The sequence below is a fragment of the Myiozetetes cayanensis genome, unplaced genomic scaffold, assembly GCF_022539395.1.
Source record: "Myiozetetes cayanensis isolate MyiCay16 unplaced genomic scaffold, myiCay2020 scf13, whole genome shotgun sequence".
Taxonomy (NCBI): domain Eukaryota; kingdom Metazoa; phylum Chordata; class Aves; order Passeriformes; family Tyrannidae; genus Myiozetetes; species Myiozetetes cayanensis.
The window spans coordinates 14,968,982-14,989,014 of NW_026086937.1; the positions used below are offsets into that span (position 1 = coordinate 14,968,982).

Genomic DNA, 20,033 nt, shown 5'->3' on the forward strand with positions numbered 1-20,033 from the left:
CTTTCCTCTTGGTCACACATCGGATGGAGGCAGGGAGGACAGATTTCTGCCATTTTACAAGCAGGGTCATGCCTGCTCCAGCACCCACCAGCATCACATTGTGTGCACCCCCTCCAAAGCGCTGCATTCAGAGCCTGGGACTTTTGCAGGACAGTAAGCTCCCGCCCTCCAGTTGCATGCCAAAGACACGTGCAGCCTGCTGTCCAAACCCTGCCAGGTCCCGCTGCCAGGTCCCGGTCCTGCAGAAAAGCCGTACGGACGCTGGGAGAGGACGGGAGCCAGCTGCTTGAGTCCAGCCCTGCACTGCAATTACTGTTCTATTAATACCACGGGGATTTCGGATGTCAGAGCTCAGTGTGCTACATGAGGGTCAGCTTGGCCAAGGAAGAGCTGCCATCCCTGCCCACATGCTGGATGCACCCTGGTACTTGCTGCTTCGGCTTGCCCAGGAGGAAAAGATGCTTTTCCTGTGGTAGGCTGTGGGCAAGGGGAATGGACAGACCCCATAGACAGCGTCTCATCCCTGCTGCCTGACAGCCTGCTGCTAGACACACTGCTGGCCTTAAAATGATTGCTGCCCACTTGGGACAGGAATGTCTCTGCCTGGCCCCAGGGAAGGGGCTTCCCACTGCAGCTCCCTGCCATGGGGAACACGTGACCAGCCATGCCAGGCAGGCAGGAGCTCTATGGCCAGCAGGCAGGACAGATTTATAGGTTGCCATCCCCAGCAAGAATGGCCATGCCTCTGTCCTCCACTGCCACAGAAATAACTCATCTGATCAGGAAATGCCAGACCTGTTTGAGCTGAGAATGCCATTTACTAGGACATAGGCAGGAAATGGGCTTGCAAAGCCACGCTCATTTCCAGGACATGCTATGATGGGGACATTCTTGCCATCTTCCTCTGTGACCCCACTGCCCTGTGGCCATGGTTTCATGGGGCAGGTGTCCCCAAAGGGCCATCAAGGTGAGCTGGACTGGTGCGGGTGGATGTAGAGTCCCAGAGTCCCTGGGGGAAGGAAGAAAAGGCAGTCGGTGCTGCAGACCTGTCTCCGCAGGGCAACTGTTTGCGGCAGGCTGAGATCCAAAAGGCCCCTCTCCCCCTCCAGCTCCATTTTTTTTCCAGGTTGTACTTTTGGAAAGTGCACAGAGAAAGAGTAATGATATTTAAAAGAAAAAAAGCCCCACCTCTTCCCCAAAAAAGGTTACTCGGTGCACATCCAAAGGCTCGCCCCACAGACGGGTGGTTCGGCTGCCAAGCTCCATCCCATCCCGGCAGCACAGAGCAGAAGTTTCTGCCAAGATCTCCCTCCTCTCTACTGCCTGGGGCAGTTACCCAAATCTCCGCACTGCTCTTTGCTCGCTTCCTCAGCTCTCTGAGAGCACCAAGCCCATCTGGAACTGCTTAAACCCAAATATTGCCCCCCCCTCCGCCTCCCCCACCCCCAAAGTCAGATTCTTCCAGAGTTAAAACAAGCACAGAGTCAGGAGGGGGTGCCGGGCCGGGCTGACTCGCTCCTTCATTTCAGTTTAATTTCTGGGGAACTAGAATAAATCTGTTCCTGGCGATCGTTCAAGCCCTGCACATTTTTCTCATTAATAAAAAAAAGGCCTTGGATAGCATGCCGCGTGTGTGTGCCCCCTCTCCCGGCAGGGTCTCCCCTGCGCCCCAGCCCTCGCTGGGCAGGCGCTGAGCACCCGAGAGACAAGCACGACTGGGTGAGGGAACACGGGGACAACGCTGTCCCTTCCCCAGGACAGGGACGGGTTTCGGCAGCCCTGTGCGATGGCCACACCTCACAGAGGAACAGGGAGGCTCAAATCCCCTTGCAGCTGCTGCTGGGCAAAAGAGTCCTGGGGGAGGGCTCCCCTGGGAGGGGACATCCCTGCTGCCCACCCCTTCAGCACTGCAGCCCCTGCGGGGCCCCCGGGGCATTCCTGGGGAGGGGGGCTGGGAAACAGGTGTTTGTCAACAGCTCCTGCCACATGCATGAGAAACACCAGGCCCCGCAGTGCAGCGGGGCTTAGCGATGGGCAAAAATAAAATTAAGAGACCCCCTACAGTAAAATCCCCCCCGCCCCAGCCTGGGACCCACAGCCAGCACACGCTGGCACGTGCATGGAGAGCGGCCATGGGGCTGGTGGTCGGCCCTGCCGCCGTCCTCCAGCCTCTTCCCAAGATGGCTCCCGTTCCTCTTCAGCGGGGCGGCCATGCGAAGCCAGTACTGGGCTCGCTCCCTCCCGCCTCAGGGAGCATGGGCTGGAGGGCTGGGCTGCGCTGAGGAAAAAGCAGTCACCAGGGGAGGGATGCAGCCCCTCGGGGAAAAGTGGTATTGGGGGAAGAACTGCAATTGCAGCAGTGGGGACGTTGCCCACTCCCAAGCTCAGCCCCAGAACTCCTCCATGGCTGTGCCGAGGGAGGGTGATACCAGTGCCCCAGTACGGGAGGATAAGGCTTCACCAACAGTGCCAAGCCTGTCCCTCCGCAGGCAGGACGCCCACCCGCCCTCCCGCCCTACAAAATGGCTCCCACACGGACTTCAGCTCTGCGAGGGAATGGCCCAACCTTGCTGCCAGCACCGCCCAATCTGAGCACAGGGCTGGGTTTGGAGCAACAACAACAACAAAAATGCAACAAAAAAACCAAAACACGCATTTGAATGGGACGGACCCAGTCGGGTGGAGTGTCACTGCAACAGGCTGCCTGGCCTTCAAGATGGCAGCCCTTCCCCTGGGGCGTGGGGCTGTACCCGGCTCTGCAAGGAGCTTCCTGCCCATGGAGGGACACCCCCATCCCCACCATCCCCCAAACACTTCATGGGAATTCACTGGACCTAGAAACAACACCAACTCATTATGGCTTCAACCACAGAGAAGTTTGTGGCTGCTCCACCACGGCTCTTGAGTATAGTCCCCGTTTCCCAGGGTTCTCCTCGTGGGGGAGGCTGACACCCACCCTCTGGTCTGCACCAGCTGGGAACGGGGATCCCGACCCCGGGGCCGCCCCAGCACCCTTCCCCCAGCACAGCTCCCAGGCGGAGACGCTTAATCCTGACAAACCAGTTTGACTCAGCACAACAGGAACAGCTACAATTTTAAAAACATGCAAGTCTGTGATTCAGATTGCTGGGGCTGTTTTAATTAAACGCCAAGCTCCCCTGCTCCAGCGGCAGCAGCAAACGGCTCACGGAAAGAAAATGCAACCAACTGGTTTCCCCAAATATCTCTTGCAGTAAGTCATCACAACAAAACAAGGAGTTTCGGTTCATTCCTTAAAAACCAGAGGCCGCTATTCCCAATCGCAAGGGCCAGGCAGGAATGTCCCCACAGCCGCAACCTTGCTGTACGTTAAGGGAGAAATGTGGGGTTGCAAATGGATCCCGGTGCTGCAAGTTTTCCCTCTCCCCAGCTCTCCGCATGCTCCGCCTGACACAAAGGAAAGCCCTTCTCCTCCCCTCCTTGGGAACACGGATAGGCAGGCTTCCTCGAGTGCAGTTTTTAGTGAGGAACGGGAGATTTAATGAATCTAGCGAGTGTTGCGGAGCCCCACGACCTGCTTTCCCTCACAGCCCTACCCCAAGCATCAATAAAACAGCAGGGCCAACTTGCCCCATCGCCCCGCTGAGAAACATGCCATTTCTGTGAAAAGTAATTAAACGGAAAGCAAATCTCCCTGCCAAGAAAATACCTGGCAGTTTCAGCACAGGGGTCAATTAAGTAGGGGTTTGCTGATGCAGAGAGGAGTGTGGTCAGGCTGTGTAACACCCGGTTGGGGTCTGGGAGTTGCCACTGGGCAGAACTCAGATGAAGAAAATCCCCCCTAGAAATCCTCCTGCGTTGGGGGCTTTGGTTACTTCACTAGAGCCTGAGTAGGCTTGGGACTACGTGCAGCAACACAGCACTTCTGCACGGGGGTTCATGGGGAAGCACGTGGCAAACCCCAAGTTTAAATGGAGTCCTGCATCCAGAGAGGCTGCTCAGGGCAGAAGCTGCCTCGGAGAGCAGCTCCTTAGGAGAGAAGGTCCCTGTCCCAGCCCACCTGCACCCCCAGGGCGACAGGCAGATCCAGCCTGTGGCTGTCCACACTCCCTTGGGACAGGGTATTTTGAAGCCTGGGGGTTTTACCCTTGGATGGTCGGCAAGGGCCTGGAACGCAGCATGTTCCCCATGCTGTTCCACCGTGTCTGCTCCCCACAGGGCCTCTGCTCCCACAGCCCTGCTGGGACAAACTCCTTAGTTCAAACCCCTGCACTGGAGAAAGGATCTGCTGTTGCCCCTGGATAGAGCATTCCTTCTGCAGCCGGCCTGGGGACTGCTGAACCGGAGAAGAAAAACACATTGTGACTTCAAACAGACCCAGCGCACTTACAGGATCTGGAGAGAAACCATTTTCTCCTCGGCAGCACAAAGCCCTCACTGAGCTGCTGCCGAGCGTGGCTTTTCCCCTCCACCCCCGTGGGGCCTTGTAAAGAAACTCAACTCCCCACCATCCCCCTGGGAATGAGGAGCGCCATGCAGCCCCAAAGCCCCCTGCCCTTCCAGCCCAGCACCAGCCGCAAGCCCAGCCTGCTGCCCCTCAGAAGGGACGGTAAAGTGGCCGGGTCTGGGGACTGCTCGCTGCTGTTGTCTGCAGGACGTGTGTGCAGATTTACGGTCACCCCAGATTTATGATCAGCACTAAAATATCCGAAGAAATGTGCACGCGAGATTTACAGTAACCGCTGGAACGCGCCGGTCCCCATCAGGAAGCAGCGTTGAGTGCGGACAGAAATGCCCAACACAGCAGAAGCGCGGGAGCTCTCTGACCCTGATGTAAGCAGAGGCTTCCCAAAGCTGGGCAAGGCAGAAGCCTCTCCGGGCCAGCTGAAACTTTCCCTCCAGCTCAAAAAAGAGCAAAGGAGAAAAAAAAATAAAAAAAAAGAAAAAAGGAAAAAAAGAGAATCCCAGGGGAATCGAGGCCAGCCCCAAAAATGCTGGGTGGCTGCCAGCCAGCCCTGAAGCAGTCCCACTGGGTTCGCACACAGCTGGGCCCTGACCTCTTGGATGGCGTGTTCGGCCCCTGACCCTTCCACACATTCGTGAAGCTGAAAAAAACTAGTGACTCCTCAGTAGGGGCTGTTTATTTTCTCTCCATCCAACTCTTCCCATTGCTCCATCCCCGGTCGGTGCAGGGGCTCCCTGCCTCCCTGGGGACACGCGGGACGATGCCCGGGCGATGCTTGCTGATGTTGCCAGCCCCCACATTGGCTATCCTTCCCCAATTCCCAAACCGCTGATGGGAAGCAGGTTGCAAGGCGCTGCCCGCAAGCGTGGGGCCCCGCTGGGCTCTCTGCCTGCAACTTCATCCTCCGGCACCTCTCCAGCAGCCAGGGATCCCCGGGTGGGTGCTCGGGAGCCTCCATCCCGGGAGGGCTGGGTGCTGGTGGCTTCTCCCTTCCCCTCCTGCTGCGGGGCTCCCGCTTAGCTGGGAGCTCACGGACCCGGCAGGCCCACCAGCTCTGATTCCTACGGCGTACAAAGGAGAAGGGATTTTAAATTTTTTTTTCCCTTTTAAAGGAGAAAAAAAAAAAATCGAACGGAGGGAGAATGAAAAGGAACTCGGGCAACAAGCAGCCCCGAAACTTTCTAGAAAGCCCAAAGCCAGAGGAACGATGTTCCTCCATCCACCACAGCGGGAGGGGGCTCCTTGCCCACGGCCACCCCCGGGGCCGCGGCCCGAACCCCGCAACGCGGGGCGACGGCAGCGCGAGCCCGAGCACGACACCGCCTCCGAGCAGCCCCCGCCGCCCTCCGCCCGGGCGGGAGGCACCCACAGCTCCGCTCCAGCCGGGGCTTCTCCCTTCCCTTCTTCCCTCCGGCAGTGGGTTCGGTTACCGGACACCGGAGCGCCGCCGCCCCTGGCGCTCCTGGCCGGAGCCCCGCACACTTTGTGCCGAGACAAAAACCCGTCCGGGCCCCCTTCTCTTCCTCCCCTCCGGTGCGACCCGCCTCGCCCGCCCGGGGATCCCCGGTCCCTCAGTGGGGCCAAAAGCCGCTTTCCTCGCTCAAACCTAGGGGTGCTTTGACACCCCGCGCACCGGGGTTCACCCTTCGAAGGGGGGAAAAATAGTCCCCGTTCTATTCCAAACTCCGCCGGAGCTCAGGGGTGTGTAAGCCGCGGAGCGCAGACCCGCTCGGGGGTGGATGCGGCACGCGTGGCCACTCGCCCCGGCGGTCCCACGCTGGAGCCGCGGGGGTTAAGGCGGCGGGAGCGGCGAGCCCTGCCGGGGAAGGGATGGAGCCGGACACGGCACACGGACACTCCTTCCGCGGCCCCACCAGTTCTGGCATGCCGCGAGCTTCCACTGAAAGAAATATTAATTTTCCAGCCCTCTCGGTCGTGGCGAAAAGCCTCGAAACGTGAACCGAGTATCCAACGAGGCGCCTCTCCCTGCCAGCAGCCGCCGTCTGCGGAGCCGCGCCGGGCTCGGTTCCACGGGGCGTTGACTCTGAAACCCACTGAGGGCGGCGGAGCGCGGGTAGCGGGGCTGCGGCGAGATCCCCGCGGGGACAACCGGCCGTCCGCGGCGCCACGACGAGCAGAGCCACGACGAGTCAGCGGGCCGGGGACACCCCGGAGGGTGCGTGCGCCCGTGCGCGGTCGCTCGGGCCCCGGCACGGCGGGCGGAGACGCCCGCCCGGTACTCACCCTCCAGAGCGCGGCGGCCGCCGGGGAGCAGCAGGAGCAGCAGGAGGGGGAGCAGCGGCGGCGGCGGCGGGGGGGCCCCCGGGCGGGCCGCGGCCATGGCGGGGGCGGTGCGGGCGGCCCCGCCGGGCAGTCCCGAGCTCGGCGCCACGCGCGGCTCCTCTCGCCGCCGCGCCACGATCGCGCTCTGGCGCCGCCGCCGCCGCCGCCGCCGCTGAGCCGTGGGGGCGGGGCCCTCCGCCAATCACCCCGCCCCTGGCAACCCGGCGCCCCTGGCGACGGCGAGCGCGGCGCCGATTGGGCGGCGCCGGGCGGGGGGGCAGGGCCTCTGCGGAAAGATGAATTGGAGGGGGCGGGCCCTGCCCGGCGCGCCCCCGCTGGCCCCGCCCCCGGCGCGCGAGGCGCAGGGCGAGGAGCGCGCCCCACCCAGCGGCCGCCCGCGGAACTGGGCTCTTAAAGGCGCCGCGCCCCCGGCCCGCCCCGCACACCCCCGGCCCGGCGTGAGCCTCGTACCGTGTGTTGACGGGCCCCTTCTGTGCCACACTACTGGCAGCCTGATTTACCTGTGCCACCCACTGCCATCCCATCCTCTACAGTCTCGTGCCATCCTCTCATGTATCCCACCCTGGGCCATCCTGTCTCAACCCATCACCCCTTAATCCATCCCATGCATGCCGTCCTACCTCACCCATCCCATCCTATTGCATTACATGCCTTCTCACGCCATTCCATTCCCACCGCATCATGATTTCCACCACAGGGACACGGATGAGTGCTGGGATTGTGGCCAGGGTGACAGTATACACAACTCTCCAGGATCCCTTCCCCTACCCCCAGAATGCCTTCACCATCACATTTTTCGCAGGAGAAGGTGCTGGTGACTGTGCATGCAGCCACAGCTTCCTAGCCTGTGGGTGCTTCAGTCTTCTTCCCCTTTTGTCCCGACATTGCCATGGAAAGGTTTTGGAGCCCTGTGTTGGACAGACTGCCCCCTTAGGATGGTGTATACACACATACTGTCCCTGTGATTGGAGCTGGCACTGCCACATTCTTCAGGACAGACACATACCTGCCATGCCAGGCGTGGGACATAGGATGTGACCAGTCCTGGCCCTCTGTGCTGCATCTCCTCCTCCTTGGATACCTGTGCTTGAGCTTAGCAAAATCCCCTAGGTCCTTGATGTTGGGGCACGTTGATGCCCCTGGTCCCAGGGGTAGTTGGAACTCCAGCAGGTCCAGGGGCAGTGGGGTGCACCACTGGTTGAATCACCCCAGGCAGCCTCGTGCCCCCTACACAGCCATCTGCGCTGCCCCCGCCGCAGCCACCTGCCATCTGCCAGCAGCACCTTCCTCAGTGCTTTCGCCCCAGAAACCTGGCCCAGAAATTCCGTAGCTGTGCAGACCCAGCCTCAGCTCTGCACCAGCGCAGCGAGGCGTCCACAGGCCCACGCTCCCAGCCACACTCCCCGCAGCTGCTGGCAGGAGCTGGAATTAGGGAGGTTATCAGACCTGGCTGTGGTTGACCTCTCCTCTATGCAAACAGCTGCAGAGTGTGTCCATATCACCTCTGCCTTCTGCTGCACAAACCGAGGCTGTGGATGAGCATTTTCCTTCCTTGTCCTGGGAGGGTTCAGATTCCCAAGCCGCAGCCAGAGAGATTGGCACCAGCCTGAGCTCTGCCTGGGCTACTGAAAATTTGGACACGACCAACTCCTTCTGCAGGAATTCTGGCATCCTCTGGGAGCTGCAGGGAGTCTCGGCAGAATGCCGTGCCCCAAGGACTGCCACAGTGCCCCAGCACCACTAAGCAAAGTTTCTGAAGGGAAAAGCCATGCCCAAGAGAGCCAGTGTGCTAATTTAATACAGGACATATGACATATGACTGTGATAAATCTCTGTGAGGGACAGGAGATGCAGCAAGTGGGGCATTGCACTCTCCAGGTGAAAGGAAGAGGTTGGGGAGCAAATCAGCAGTAAGGGGATTGTATTGGTGGAAAACACCAAAGTTTCAGCCAACAAGCAGAAGCTGTTGTTTTGGACACGCTGTCACTCAAGGAGATGAGCAGCGGAGAAGCGAGTGACAAAGTTGGCACCATTAACACCATGCACTGGGGTACAATGCTGCATCAGTGGAGAAGGATAGGGCTGGGGGCTGATGGAGATGTTGAGAATCTTAACCAAGGGCCAGACTCAGGGTGGGAAGATTTGCTGTCTCCCTATGAAATCACTCCTGGGAAATCCTCCCTGCTGGAGACACCGTACCAATTCCGGCAGCCAGAGCCTGCCGGCTTAGCGAGATGCAGAAACCTCGTTTATTCTGCAATTCCAGAGGTTTGAGTTACCCAAGCACAAAATTTCTGAACGGAGCACATGGGGAAATTGCTTATTCACACTTGAATAACTCAAAAATGGCTGAACCAATTTTACTTAAACTTTCTCCAAGAATTCCCCTTGGAGCCAAGCCATGCCTGGCAAATTTCAGCCCAAAAGGAATTTATTTCAGAATAGGATGAGAAACTGGAGCAGGCAGCGGGGGGGCGCGGGCTGGGGGAGGATGCTCCATACAATTGAGTCTCTCTCCACGTGCTGTAATTAATGAGCCCCTGCTCACTCCCACCGGGCTGGTGCTGCCAGCCGACCTCTCCCTGGGGCCTCAGGCTCTGCTGGTGCCGGCGGGTGCAATGCCATGGTCTTGACTGGAGGCTGAGGATTTTGGGGCAGGTCGACGGCCAGGGAGCCCTGGTCGCTGCCTGTGTGTTGCAGCTGGTGGGCAGCCTGGGGAGCAGCTCTGGCAGGGCTCTGACGCCTGCACAATAGGAAATAACTGTGGTAACTGCGTGGTATTTTCTGGCGGGGGCTGGCTCTGTAATGTCAACCCGCCTGCTTGGGCAAGGACTCAGTACTGAGGGCAGTGCTGCTGTGGCCCCCAGGGGACCGGGTGATGGTGTGGCTGGGGGACACACATGTTTGTATAGACATATGGACATCTCCCAGCCACACAATGTCCCTGCACAGACACCCAGTCTCAGTCCTCTCCACCTACACCTCCCTGGCACTTTGGGGTGATGGATGGAGCTGAATAGGGCTATAACGAGGACCCCATTGGCACGGCATGGACAGGGATGAGCTGAGAGCTGAAATGCAGTGCTGTGGGGTAGGCAGGGGAGTGTATCTGCAGCACTGATCTGAGTTAGGGATGTTTTGCCTTACAACAGCCTACAGCCTGTATGGCAAAACTGTGGAGCCCACAGTGTCCCTGGGAGGCATTCCCGTGCAGATAGGGAGCAGCAGAATGAAAGAAAAACCTCAAAAGGCAGCAATGGCCATGGAAGTTCAGAGGACAAACCTCCCAACCAAGCCCTCTCTCTCTGTAAGAAATTTCCTACCTAGAGACCCAATCCCGCTGAAGCAAGCCTGACTTTCACTCCCCATTTCTGAAGGCAGTCCTGATGTGCTCCAGTGATGGATCCACATCACACTCCACATCGCACGGGCACATGCACAGTGTGTGTCAGACCATGGCCCCGCACACGGGTGCACCCACACACCCTGCCTGCTGCACCCAGCCACCGCCCCTCACCTCCTTTGCATGCGGCAACCTCAGCTGCAATTTCATAAGGAAAGGTGATTAGGGAACAATTATTCCCATTTTCTTAGAAGATCTAAGGGGCATCAAATGAAATTACCCAGCAAGAATCTAAAAACAAACAGAAGGGAGTACATTCCTCACCAGGCAGCCAGTCCCAGGAGCGCATCGCCACAAGGTAGGTATAGGTACGTGTATGAAGGGTGGAACTGAGTGAATGGGGAAAAAACCCTGCAAGAGGCCTCCGTTGCCTGCTCACCTGGAGGGCAACTGTGCTGGAGATATGGGAATCTGGATGGGAGGGTTTCCCCTGTTTCTGAGCTGGGTACCTCTGCAGTGGGGCCATTATGGCATCAAGTGACATCATCAAGTCCCCTGTCCAAAGGGCAGCACTCCAAAGGGCAACATCTCAGCAGGCACTTGAGGCAACCATGTGGCTGCTGGGGGGTCCCCTATGCCTCCCCCGGTCCAAAGGGAGCCCCAGGGTGCCCTGTTCCCAGGGCTGGGAGCGCCGTCGGGTGCCAACTTGCCCAGCCGGTGTGTTTCCCGCCAGACCAGAGCCGGCTCCAGCCTGTCTCCTTCCCAGGCTCCCTGGGCTCTCGCCCCTCCGGGAGCTCCTCCCTGTGCTGCCAGGCGCTTGATGCTGCCAGCGGGTTGGGGTGGCTGGCAGCACCCATGCCAGCCCGGCTGGGCCCAAGTGATGCAGCCACCTCCTGCTGCTCCTGGTCCCCACTTCAAAACCCTCTCCCGTCCCACCCACATCCACCACCCCTCACCTCTGGCAGCTTCAGGATGCAGTTAAACACTTCAGCACTTAAAATTTCAGGTGCTAATTGCTTAGTAATGAAAACTTTAATCACAGGGCAATTAAAACCTTAAGTAGCTGTGGGAGATCCATTCCACGTCAACAAAAAAAGAGTGCCGTCACTGCTCCGGCACCACCCTGGCACAGAACGGCACGGGGCAGTCGGGAGAGCCCATCCTGCAGCCCCCACTGCTCCCTGCTTTGGGGATCTGGGGAGCCCCCCTTCCCACGCCGAGCAGGAGGTGGCCGAGGAATGATCAGCTACTGCCGTAAAACTTAAAACCCAGCTAATTTCGGATTAAGTGCCATATGAAAGGGTTTTGTTATTTTAAATCTCCTACTTTCCAAATTCCCAGGATTAAAATTCTCTGCGTTTATTTTAACCACATAACATTTGCAGACAAATCACTTCTCCCAGTGCAAAGTTTGAAGCAGGCTTAGCAGATCTAAAGCCCGGCCACAAGCTCCAGGGTGGAATCGCTGGAAGTGGCTGAAAGCAGCCTTCAGCCTCGTTTGCTGGCACGCACTTGCAACAGAGCTCAGCAAGGGGAAACCATTTCTGCAAGGGGAAAGGGCCTGCTAGGTGCTGGAGCCCTGGGAGGCAGTATGAGGAGGAAGGGTGGCTGTCATCCTGGGTCCTGGGCTGATTCCTGCACTGGGGATGTGCCCTTGGGACAATCTGATGAGGTTTGTGTGTTTGGAGAGCTGGCCCCGTCCATCTGCCACGGGGTGTGTGTTGCAACCATGCTGATGCTGTCCAGGTGACACTGTCCACTTCTGCATCAGCCCTTTGTAATCAGATGCTGACAAATGTTGCACCAAAAATAAATAAAAATGCCTTTTTCCCCCTGCTCTGCAGCCCACTGTGGCCAAAAGGGAAAAGAGGTATCCAGCCTTGCATGCTTTCGGCTCTGCGGGAGGCAAAGGCTCCAGGGCTGGGGGACGATGTTTGGCCCCAGATGCTGGGAGGTGTGGGAAACACGGGTGCCTGTGGGCAGCAAACTGCCCCCTGCTCTTTATCAAAAGCAGCATCAGTGTCTGGCAAATGTCACTCGCCCGCGTGCTTCCCAGCTGGGAGGTCCATTTCCTCCTCCCATCGCCCCCTTCCCCTTGCAGCCTCCCAGCCCTGCGGCAGGATGGGGCACGGCAGGATGGGGACGCACTGAGGGGGGTGGCCAAGGGGTTGGGGGGGCCAAGGCAGGGATGTCAGTTGGTGATGCTGCGTGGGGGGGTCCTCACCCAGTCCCCTCCTCTCTCGGAAACTTTGCTGTCCAGGCAATTAGCAGCCTGGCCCCGTTACGGACATTTTAGGTGCTGCAGCTGAAATGCCAGTGCAGAAACCCTTTGCATGCTTAGCCCTGAGCTGGGGTCAGCTGCATGCCCGCTTTACTCATGGGAAGCAGATAATCTCCAAAGATTTAGGAACTGAAACCTGCCTCGTGCCACAGCCTGACCCCACATTCCTAAATGGGGCTTAGTGACCCCCAAGTGGGGTGACAAGATATTTGGGATTCATGCTCTATTCAGAGGTGATTGGTAGACCCTCCTGGCTGTAAAAATCTAAGAGGTCTCACCTGACCCTGCAAGTCCTGCAGAGATGGTTGCTCTCCTGGACTGAGCATACAGGAAACAGCACCACGTCCTCTTGGAGCTGCCTGGGAGCAGCTGCAGGTGACGGTGGTAGTGGGCAGAGTGGGGCTACAGCAGGGCCAAGCGTAGAGCCTGGACCCCACCAAACCCCATCTGCCCACCCCCTCCAGGTGCCATGGGCCAGGGGCAGCCCTCAGAGCAGGGTGGCTTCCTTGGACTCCGAGCCCAGACTTTGGCATCCCCCAGCCTTGGGGGGATACCCTGGTCCTACTTCCCATCCCACCTGGAGCATCCCTTGCCCAAAGCCAGCTCCGGATGTTGCGCCTCTCATTGCCATGGCAACCCCCATCCTTGCCGGGTTGCCATGACTCCCCGGCCCCCAGCCGCAGCAGCATCCTCAGCACTGAGAGGACCCAGTGATTTGGGTCCTCAGGGGCTGCCACCACGGGAGATGCTGTATGGGGCCTGGGAATGGAGGGATGAGCCAGGTCTGGGAAGAGGGCTGATGGCTTACTGGTATCTCCACATCATGCTGTGTTTGGGCTTTGGGACCCCGTGGGATCTTGGGAGGCTGGTGGGGATAGGGTCTGCCAGGTCCATCACTGATGGCACGGGAATGGCATCACTCCATGGGCCACCCTCACACTTTGCAAACCTGCCTCCTTCCAGACCAGAGTTTCTCTGCTTAGTGTAGCTGCCGTGGGCCTGTAGGGTTGGATTGCTGGGCAGACACACAGGTGCGAAAGCCCTTTGGTGTGGCTGTGTGCTGGCAACATCAACAGCGCCAAGCACGCGTGACCACTCTGTTATCCCCTGCCCACTGTCCCCTTGAAACATCATTGCACCCATTGCAAACACTCCACCAGACACTCGGGAGAAACCTCAGCACGGGGTTGCCATCACGGCACTTGCTGTGCCGGGGTTATGGCTGTGCTCGGCAGCAGCGGGAGCCCAGCGGGCTCCAGGCTCGGCGTGCTAAATAAACACAGCCACCGTGAGAAAAAGGCAGCCAGGAATAAATAGTCAAATAAAATAATAAGCTGAAGGAATAAACAAAGTGGGGATGTGCCTGGGCATGGCACAAGCCTTCGACGTAGCAATTCCAAGCCGGGCTCCAGCCCAGCCCCGGTGCCTCCAGGTGGTGGAGCCCAGCCTGCTGGCAGCGCCCTGGCCGGCCGCACCCCCACCCCAGTTTCCCCCCGGCTGCAGGGATCCCCTCTCCCCGTCACGCCACATTCCTAGGGTGCCCAAGAATGAAAGTGCAAACACCCTGGGAGAGGTGCCAGGCAATTCCTGGCCTGCCCAAGATTTGCATCCGCTGCCCTGGCGCTTGGCTCGGGAGGGATAAGCCCAGGCTTAGCTATTGCTTCCCCTGGGGCCGGTTGCCAGTTCCTAACCAGTTCTGCTGTAGCCCTTTCCCACACTAACTGGGGTCAAGGGAGTTGTGTGGCCTCCATCCCACCTCTTCCCTCCAGCACTCAGGAGCTTTCATGGTTTAAACAATTTGCTGCAAAGCAAGGGTGGGAAAGGGGCAGCCCTGAAGGCAGGGGTCTGCACTTGGAGGGACTGGGGGGACCCCGCAGTGGATGTGATACTGCAGAGGATCCACCTGCAGGCTGCAAAGCTGGTGTGCAGACCCACGGCTGCACGCTTGGAGCCTGGATAAGGTTTATGTGGTGGCAGAGTGGGGGCAAACTGAGAACTTGCAAACTCAGTGCTTCCCAGGGAAAGCCCACAACACAGGGCCCTGGTGGCAGTGGGAGAGAGGGCAGCTCAGAGGACTCGGAGTGTAACACACTGTCCCCATCACCACAAACCTCCTTTAAAACTCTCCACAGGGCCCTGACACTTCACCTCCATCCCTCTCCAGCTGGCATCCAGCGGTGCTCAGCCAGGGAACAAAGGAGCATGGTTTAAAGTAGCCAGTTATTTTAAGAGCCTGCACTGACAGTGACAAGGGGAAAATAGATAGAAAACCAGAATAAGCAACAAAAGAACATTCCCTGATACATACTCTCCCAGCAGTACTTCCATGCATTCAGTGTAAAATCTATTGCAGGCAAAAAAATTGAAATAAGAAAAAAATTGCCTCAAATCCCATCTGCAAAGCAGCACCTGGATGTCCCGGTGGGGCAGGACATCAGTGCCACGTCACTGCCAGCAGCTGGGCACTCAGCCTACAGGATTTTGCACGTAAACTTCACATCTGCAGGTTTGTTTCCCTTGGCTTTCCACCCTGAAAGGTTGAGTAGAAAACAAATTGCTGGCATGCCATGCTCCGCTCCACTGGCCAGGCAGATGGACCTGCTGGGGCTCCAGCACAGCCTGGCTCACCCCAAGAGCCAGAGACAGCAGAGCTGCAGCTTTGGCATGACCCGGACATCCTTTGTGTCCTCTGGCACAATTCTGCTGAGATTTCCAAGTGAGCCTTGTTTGATCTTTGCCTCCACATGTCTGGAGGAGCAGCTTGACTTCTCCCTGGTTGTGGTGGGATGCTTTCTCATGCCACTCAGCAGTGAGGCTCTGAGGATTCATCTTGATGTAAAGAGGTCAGCAATGTAAGATTTATCACCTCATGAGTGCTACATTCCTAAAAAGAGCCTGTCACGGCACAGCCCTCTCCACCGTTCACCGACCGGGATGCTGTAGTGGTTATCCTGGCTCCCCTCACTCGGGAAATGGCCCCCAAAGCCAGCAGCAGTGTGGGCTTTTCCTGAAAGCATTAGTTTGCACTATTATACTGGGGAAAACCCAGTGAGGAGGTGTAGAGGAATGCAGGATGTGTTGCTCCAGCAGCCTCTGGGTGCCAGGGCCGGTTCAGCAGGCCTGTGGTTTGGTGACCCTGGTGTGCCCCTGCCCACCACCTCTGTGTGAGCCTGGTGGGATGGGGAGGAGAAGGGTGGTGAGGAAGGACCTGCCAACTCCACACCAGGAGAAGGCAGGAAAAGCTGACAGGCAGAGAAGTGCACCTGGGACTGTGCTGAGTCCCAGAATGCCCCCAGGCTGAGAGCTGGTGGCCCCAGCACAAGAGGGGATCTGCTGTCCTTTGGCATGCGGGCAGACCTAAACCTCTTGGGCACGGTGCATATCAGGGGAAGTTGCCAAACTTCAGCTGGCCCAGAGGTGAGGGCCATGTGGGGTCCCCAAATCAGCTGCATCCCATCAGAAAGCAGCCACTCCTGACCCAACCAGGTACTGCTTTGTCCCCTGCAATGGCTACTCAGGATGCTGTGGCACATCTCTGTAGTTCACAGGGCAGTATGTTTTTAATTTGTAACTGCTTACTAACACCATGTTAAAACACCATGGAAAACATCCCCAACAAGCTGCTGGGATGCTCACTCCTTGGTGAAGTCCCAACCTGCCCTTATACCATGCCCAGCACCATCCTCACCTGCAGCAGGTAGGGCAGCACATGGCATAGACCGATTGGGAATGGGGACAGGGACCAGGGAGAGGACACTGACTTCAACCCTCCCCCTTGGTACCCACACAGACCCCCAGATGATGCTCTGAAGGCTGGTCAGGCTGTTGGGATGCTGAGCATAGCCTCTAGGACCTAGCTGCAGTGTTTGGGGCTGGGACCCCCAGGTGCAAGGCCCCCCTCAGCCAGGGTTTGGCAGGTGCAGCCAGGGGTGCTTCATGTCCACCCAGGTTCCTGGCCTCCAGCAGAGCTTTCGGGGGGAGGTCAAGGAGTTTTTTCATTCTCTCCCCCCTCCCTTTCCAAGATGAAGAATTTAATTTTAGTTTTTACAGCTCCTCCTAGGTGGATAAATCCCTTCCTGGCGAGTCCAAGCCCTGGAAAATCTTGTGAATCTAACGCTGGCCCTTCTGGCAGTCACTGCAGCAATTCCTGTTTCTCTCCAGCCGCACTCTGTAAAGTTTTATAGTTTCCTGGTTGTAGCTGAAAGGCCCCAGCCATGCCGAGGAGGGTGGCGGGGGGAGAGCCCAGCACTCAGGAACTCGAGGCCAGGGAGGTGAAGCAGGGAACCGCAGCCAGGTGGGATGTGCCAGGGAGCTGCCAGGTCCCTCCGCGGGCTCATCCAGGCAGAGATGTTCTGTGCAAGGGGTGGCACAGTCCTGCACGTCAGGATGTGGTCCATCATGGCTCTCATCCCATCCCAGGGTGGATCTGGGCCAGCTCTGCCTGCACACTGGGATGGTGGCATGGAGATGCCATCCATCACCCAGTGCGGGGCACGTGCCTGGGGAGCAGGCAGAGCTGCCGGTGTCACAGCCCTGCTGAGTCCGAGCGGGGCCCCACAGTGAAACCCTTGTGCTCCCCCCTAATGAAAATCAGCTTTATATCTGCTTTATGTCACCTTGGTGCTGCTCCAGCCCCGGGGGGTTGAAGAACCTGGAGAACAAGCAGAGTTGAGGTACAGCCTTGCCCATTCATCCCCATTGGCCATCTGCATGCCCTCAGAGCGTAATGTGGCACCTTCACAGGCAGGAAAACAAGGCACAGAGGTGCTGCCCTGGCTGGGAGCAGCTTCATCCTAGTGCAGGATGTGGTACTTTGCTGACCAAGTGACTGAGGAGGCCTCTCTGCTCTCATCCTGTACCTCCAGCTTCACAGTGGCGACAGTGCTCCCCACGGTGATCCACTCCCCTGGGAGCCTTGGGCACTCCTGCACAGAGCAGATGAAGCATCACATCATCAAATCTCTTGATTTTCTTTCTAATCCTTATCTGTATTTTGTGACTTCCGGTGGAAAATTTCATCCCTAGCGAGGTCAGGGGTGAGAGGATGGGTCTGGTGGCTGTGGAAGGCAGAGAGAAGACCCTGCTAAATGCACCATCATGGCTAAACATCCTGGTTGATGTTAGGCTTTATTAGGGAATCTGAGAGAGACTGAGTGCCAACACTGTAATGCCATCAGCTCTGTTAATACTTAAGCTTGGCCTTTGAACACCAAAGTCACCATGCTCAGCTCTGGCTGCTCTGTTGCCAAAAGGATACATTAAAAACAGCCCAGAGAGAAGCAGGAAGGTAATTTTGGGAGTGAAAGAGAGAGGATTAGCACAGAGAACATAGGAACAAGAGGGTTGTGACAGTGGTACACAGCCCCCTGCACCAGCCTGGAACCCTCTCACTGAGTCCCATGGGGCTTCAAGGCATCACAGGAATCAGAAGACTGTGGTTGGGGTGAGAAGGCTGGGTGGGAAACAGCATTTCCACCGCTGAACCCACACTGGGCCTTTCCCTCATCCTCCCCTGTCACCCAGCAGCCAGGGAGAATAGGGTGCCTGTGGATGCCGGGGCACCCATGGGTGCTGGGGGTGGTTGTGGCACAAGTAGGACCTGGGGGATGAGAATGTTCTTGAGTAAGTGCCACATGGGGAACTTGTTCCTCATCTTCCTCTTCGTCCCAGCGGCCAGGCTGGGATGTCCCCATCCTCTCTGACAGCGCCGAGTTGCTGGAGGACATCACAGGTCACAGAGCAGCAGAGAGACCTGTCTAACCCTTCACACCCTTCCCAGAAATGAGAGACCGGGGGAGGCAGTGAGGGGGGTCGTAAACTCTGCATTACCACTAATTAAGCACTTGGCTGTCACTGAGGCTTCCTAACACGCCTCTTTCCCTGACACTTTTACTGTTTGGGGAAACGGTGTCTCGGGCCTTTGATGAACTTGCTATGAAGTTGAAAGGAGCTCGTGGCGCAGTGCCAAGGCCCATCGCAATTGTCTCTTGGGATGGAGATGGGAAATGACCCATTTATAAAAAGTGAGGTGATAAATTGGACTGGGGAAATGGGAGGCACTGACTGTGGATGAAAGGCAGGATGGGCTGGACTGTCGGGTGCCCCTGCCTGTCCCCGACCCCGGTGGGTGCAGGTACAGCCAGGTTGGGGTGAACCCAAGGGGTGACAAACCTTGTCCTGCTGGTGATGCCAACCTAGCACCTGGCCCCTGCTGCAGTGGGAGCATGAGCTGGTGGAAAAGGTGACAGGCACCCTGCAGGACACCATGCAGAGAAGAACTCCTGGGGGAGTATTTATAATAGGGAATTTTTTTGGGCAAAGCAAATTTAAAAACTGGAAATCCAGGGCAGGGATGAGGAGGAACACACCCCACTATCAGGCTGTCAGGAAAAGCAGACATGATCTGCCACCACAAAGGCAGGTCATGGCTGGGGCTGAGGCACAGACCCGTCTGCTTTCCCTGGGGAATGTGCAGTCCAGGGGGCTATCGAGCCCCCATGCACATGGCTCAAAGTTCCAACAGGACACAGGGCCTGGCTGGGCTGAAGGTGACAGTGAGTATCTGGCCATGCATTCCTGCTGTTCCCATGTGGGGACCCCACACACCCTGCCAGCACAGATCCTCCTGTTACAAGGGGCCAAGTCCATCCCTTGGGTCAGGATGGGTCATGGGAGCCAACTCTGTCTGGGGTGCAGAAGCCCTACAAATTCATTTCATGCAACATGAGCCAGGACTATGCATACCTCCCAAGCACCTCATGTCCTGAGCAAGTGAAGGTGTGACTATGCTGATGCCTGAGTTTAGGAGCCATCACCCACAGCTACACCTCCAGCCACCTTCTGAGTTCTCCCTGTGCCTTGTGTCTGCCCTTGTCCTACCTCCATCTGGCCATGGGTCACGGCTCAGCTCTGAGCTGGAAAAACAGCCTAAGGGCTGCACTGCAGGACTGCTCCAGGTTGGTTCAGGGCAGTTCCAAGGAAGGCAGCTGGTTTTCCATGACTGGTGCCTGACCCCAGAGAGTGGGGCTGCAGGAAGGTAGTAGCAGCCTTCCCTTTCCCTGTCCTCAATCCTGTTCCTGTCCCCCAGGCTGGGGTGATGCTGGAGGATTCTCCCCTCTTCTTGGCAAGCTCCTGCAGTCAGTATGGGGCAGGGGGACACCAGGTCTCTTCTTGCATCAGCAGATTGCAATGGGCTCTGTAGGGCTTGCAAGTCCACAGAGTGAAAGCCTGCCGGAAAGCTAATTAATGACTACCAATTAGTACTCATCAGGCCTGGTCAGAGACTGGGAACCAGATGCAGCAGGTGATAGGATTTGCCGTGCAGTTGAAGGGAGAATCTCTGGGTTTCACATATGCAATTCAGTTGCCTGTTCGATGGCTGTGGATGGCCAGAAGCTCAACTGCACACAGACACAGCAATGGCTGCATGGGCTTGGACAGCTGCTGAGAGGCTGCGGAGGGTGCCTTGGTCAAGGATGCAAAACACCGGCACCCAGAGATGCTGCTTATCATCCCTCCTTGGGCTTCACCACCCACTGCAGCACAGGTGCCCACCAGGATTTCACCCCTTCCCCAGGGCAATGCAGGAGTAACCCTTGGCACTTCCCTCCCTTTGGCATTGTGCATCCCTGCATATCGCTGGGGAAGGAACTGGGGGAGAT

The 20,033-nt window shown here is 57.8% G+C and overlaps 1 protein-coding gene across 3 annotated transcripts in view; it reads right to left on the reverse strand.

The window, feature by feature from the left end:
• Positions 1 to 12,669, reverse strand: part of EPHB3 (EPH receptor B3) — a 35,463-nt gene extending 22,794 nt beyond the window's left edge. For 2 of the 3 annotated variants that reach the window (XM_050308227.1, XM_050308226.1), the window contains exon 1: positions 6,689 to 6,809. In XM_050308227.1, coding sequence (XP_050164184.1) covers positions 6,689 to 6,785 — 97 coding nt within the window. In that variant the 5' untranslated portion in view covers positions 6,786 to 6,809. Of the gene's footprint in view, positions 1 to 6,688; positions 6,810 to 12,650 lie in introns of those variants that run through there. The other variant, XM_050308228.1, reaches the window with a different exon arrangement.
• Between the last annotated feature and the right edge of the window lie 7,364 nt (positions 12,670 to 20,033).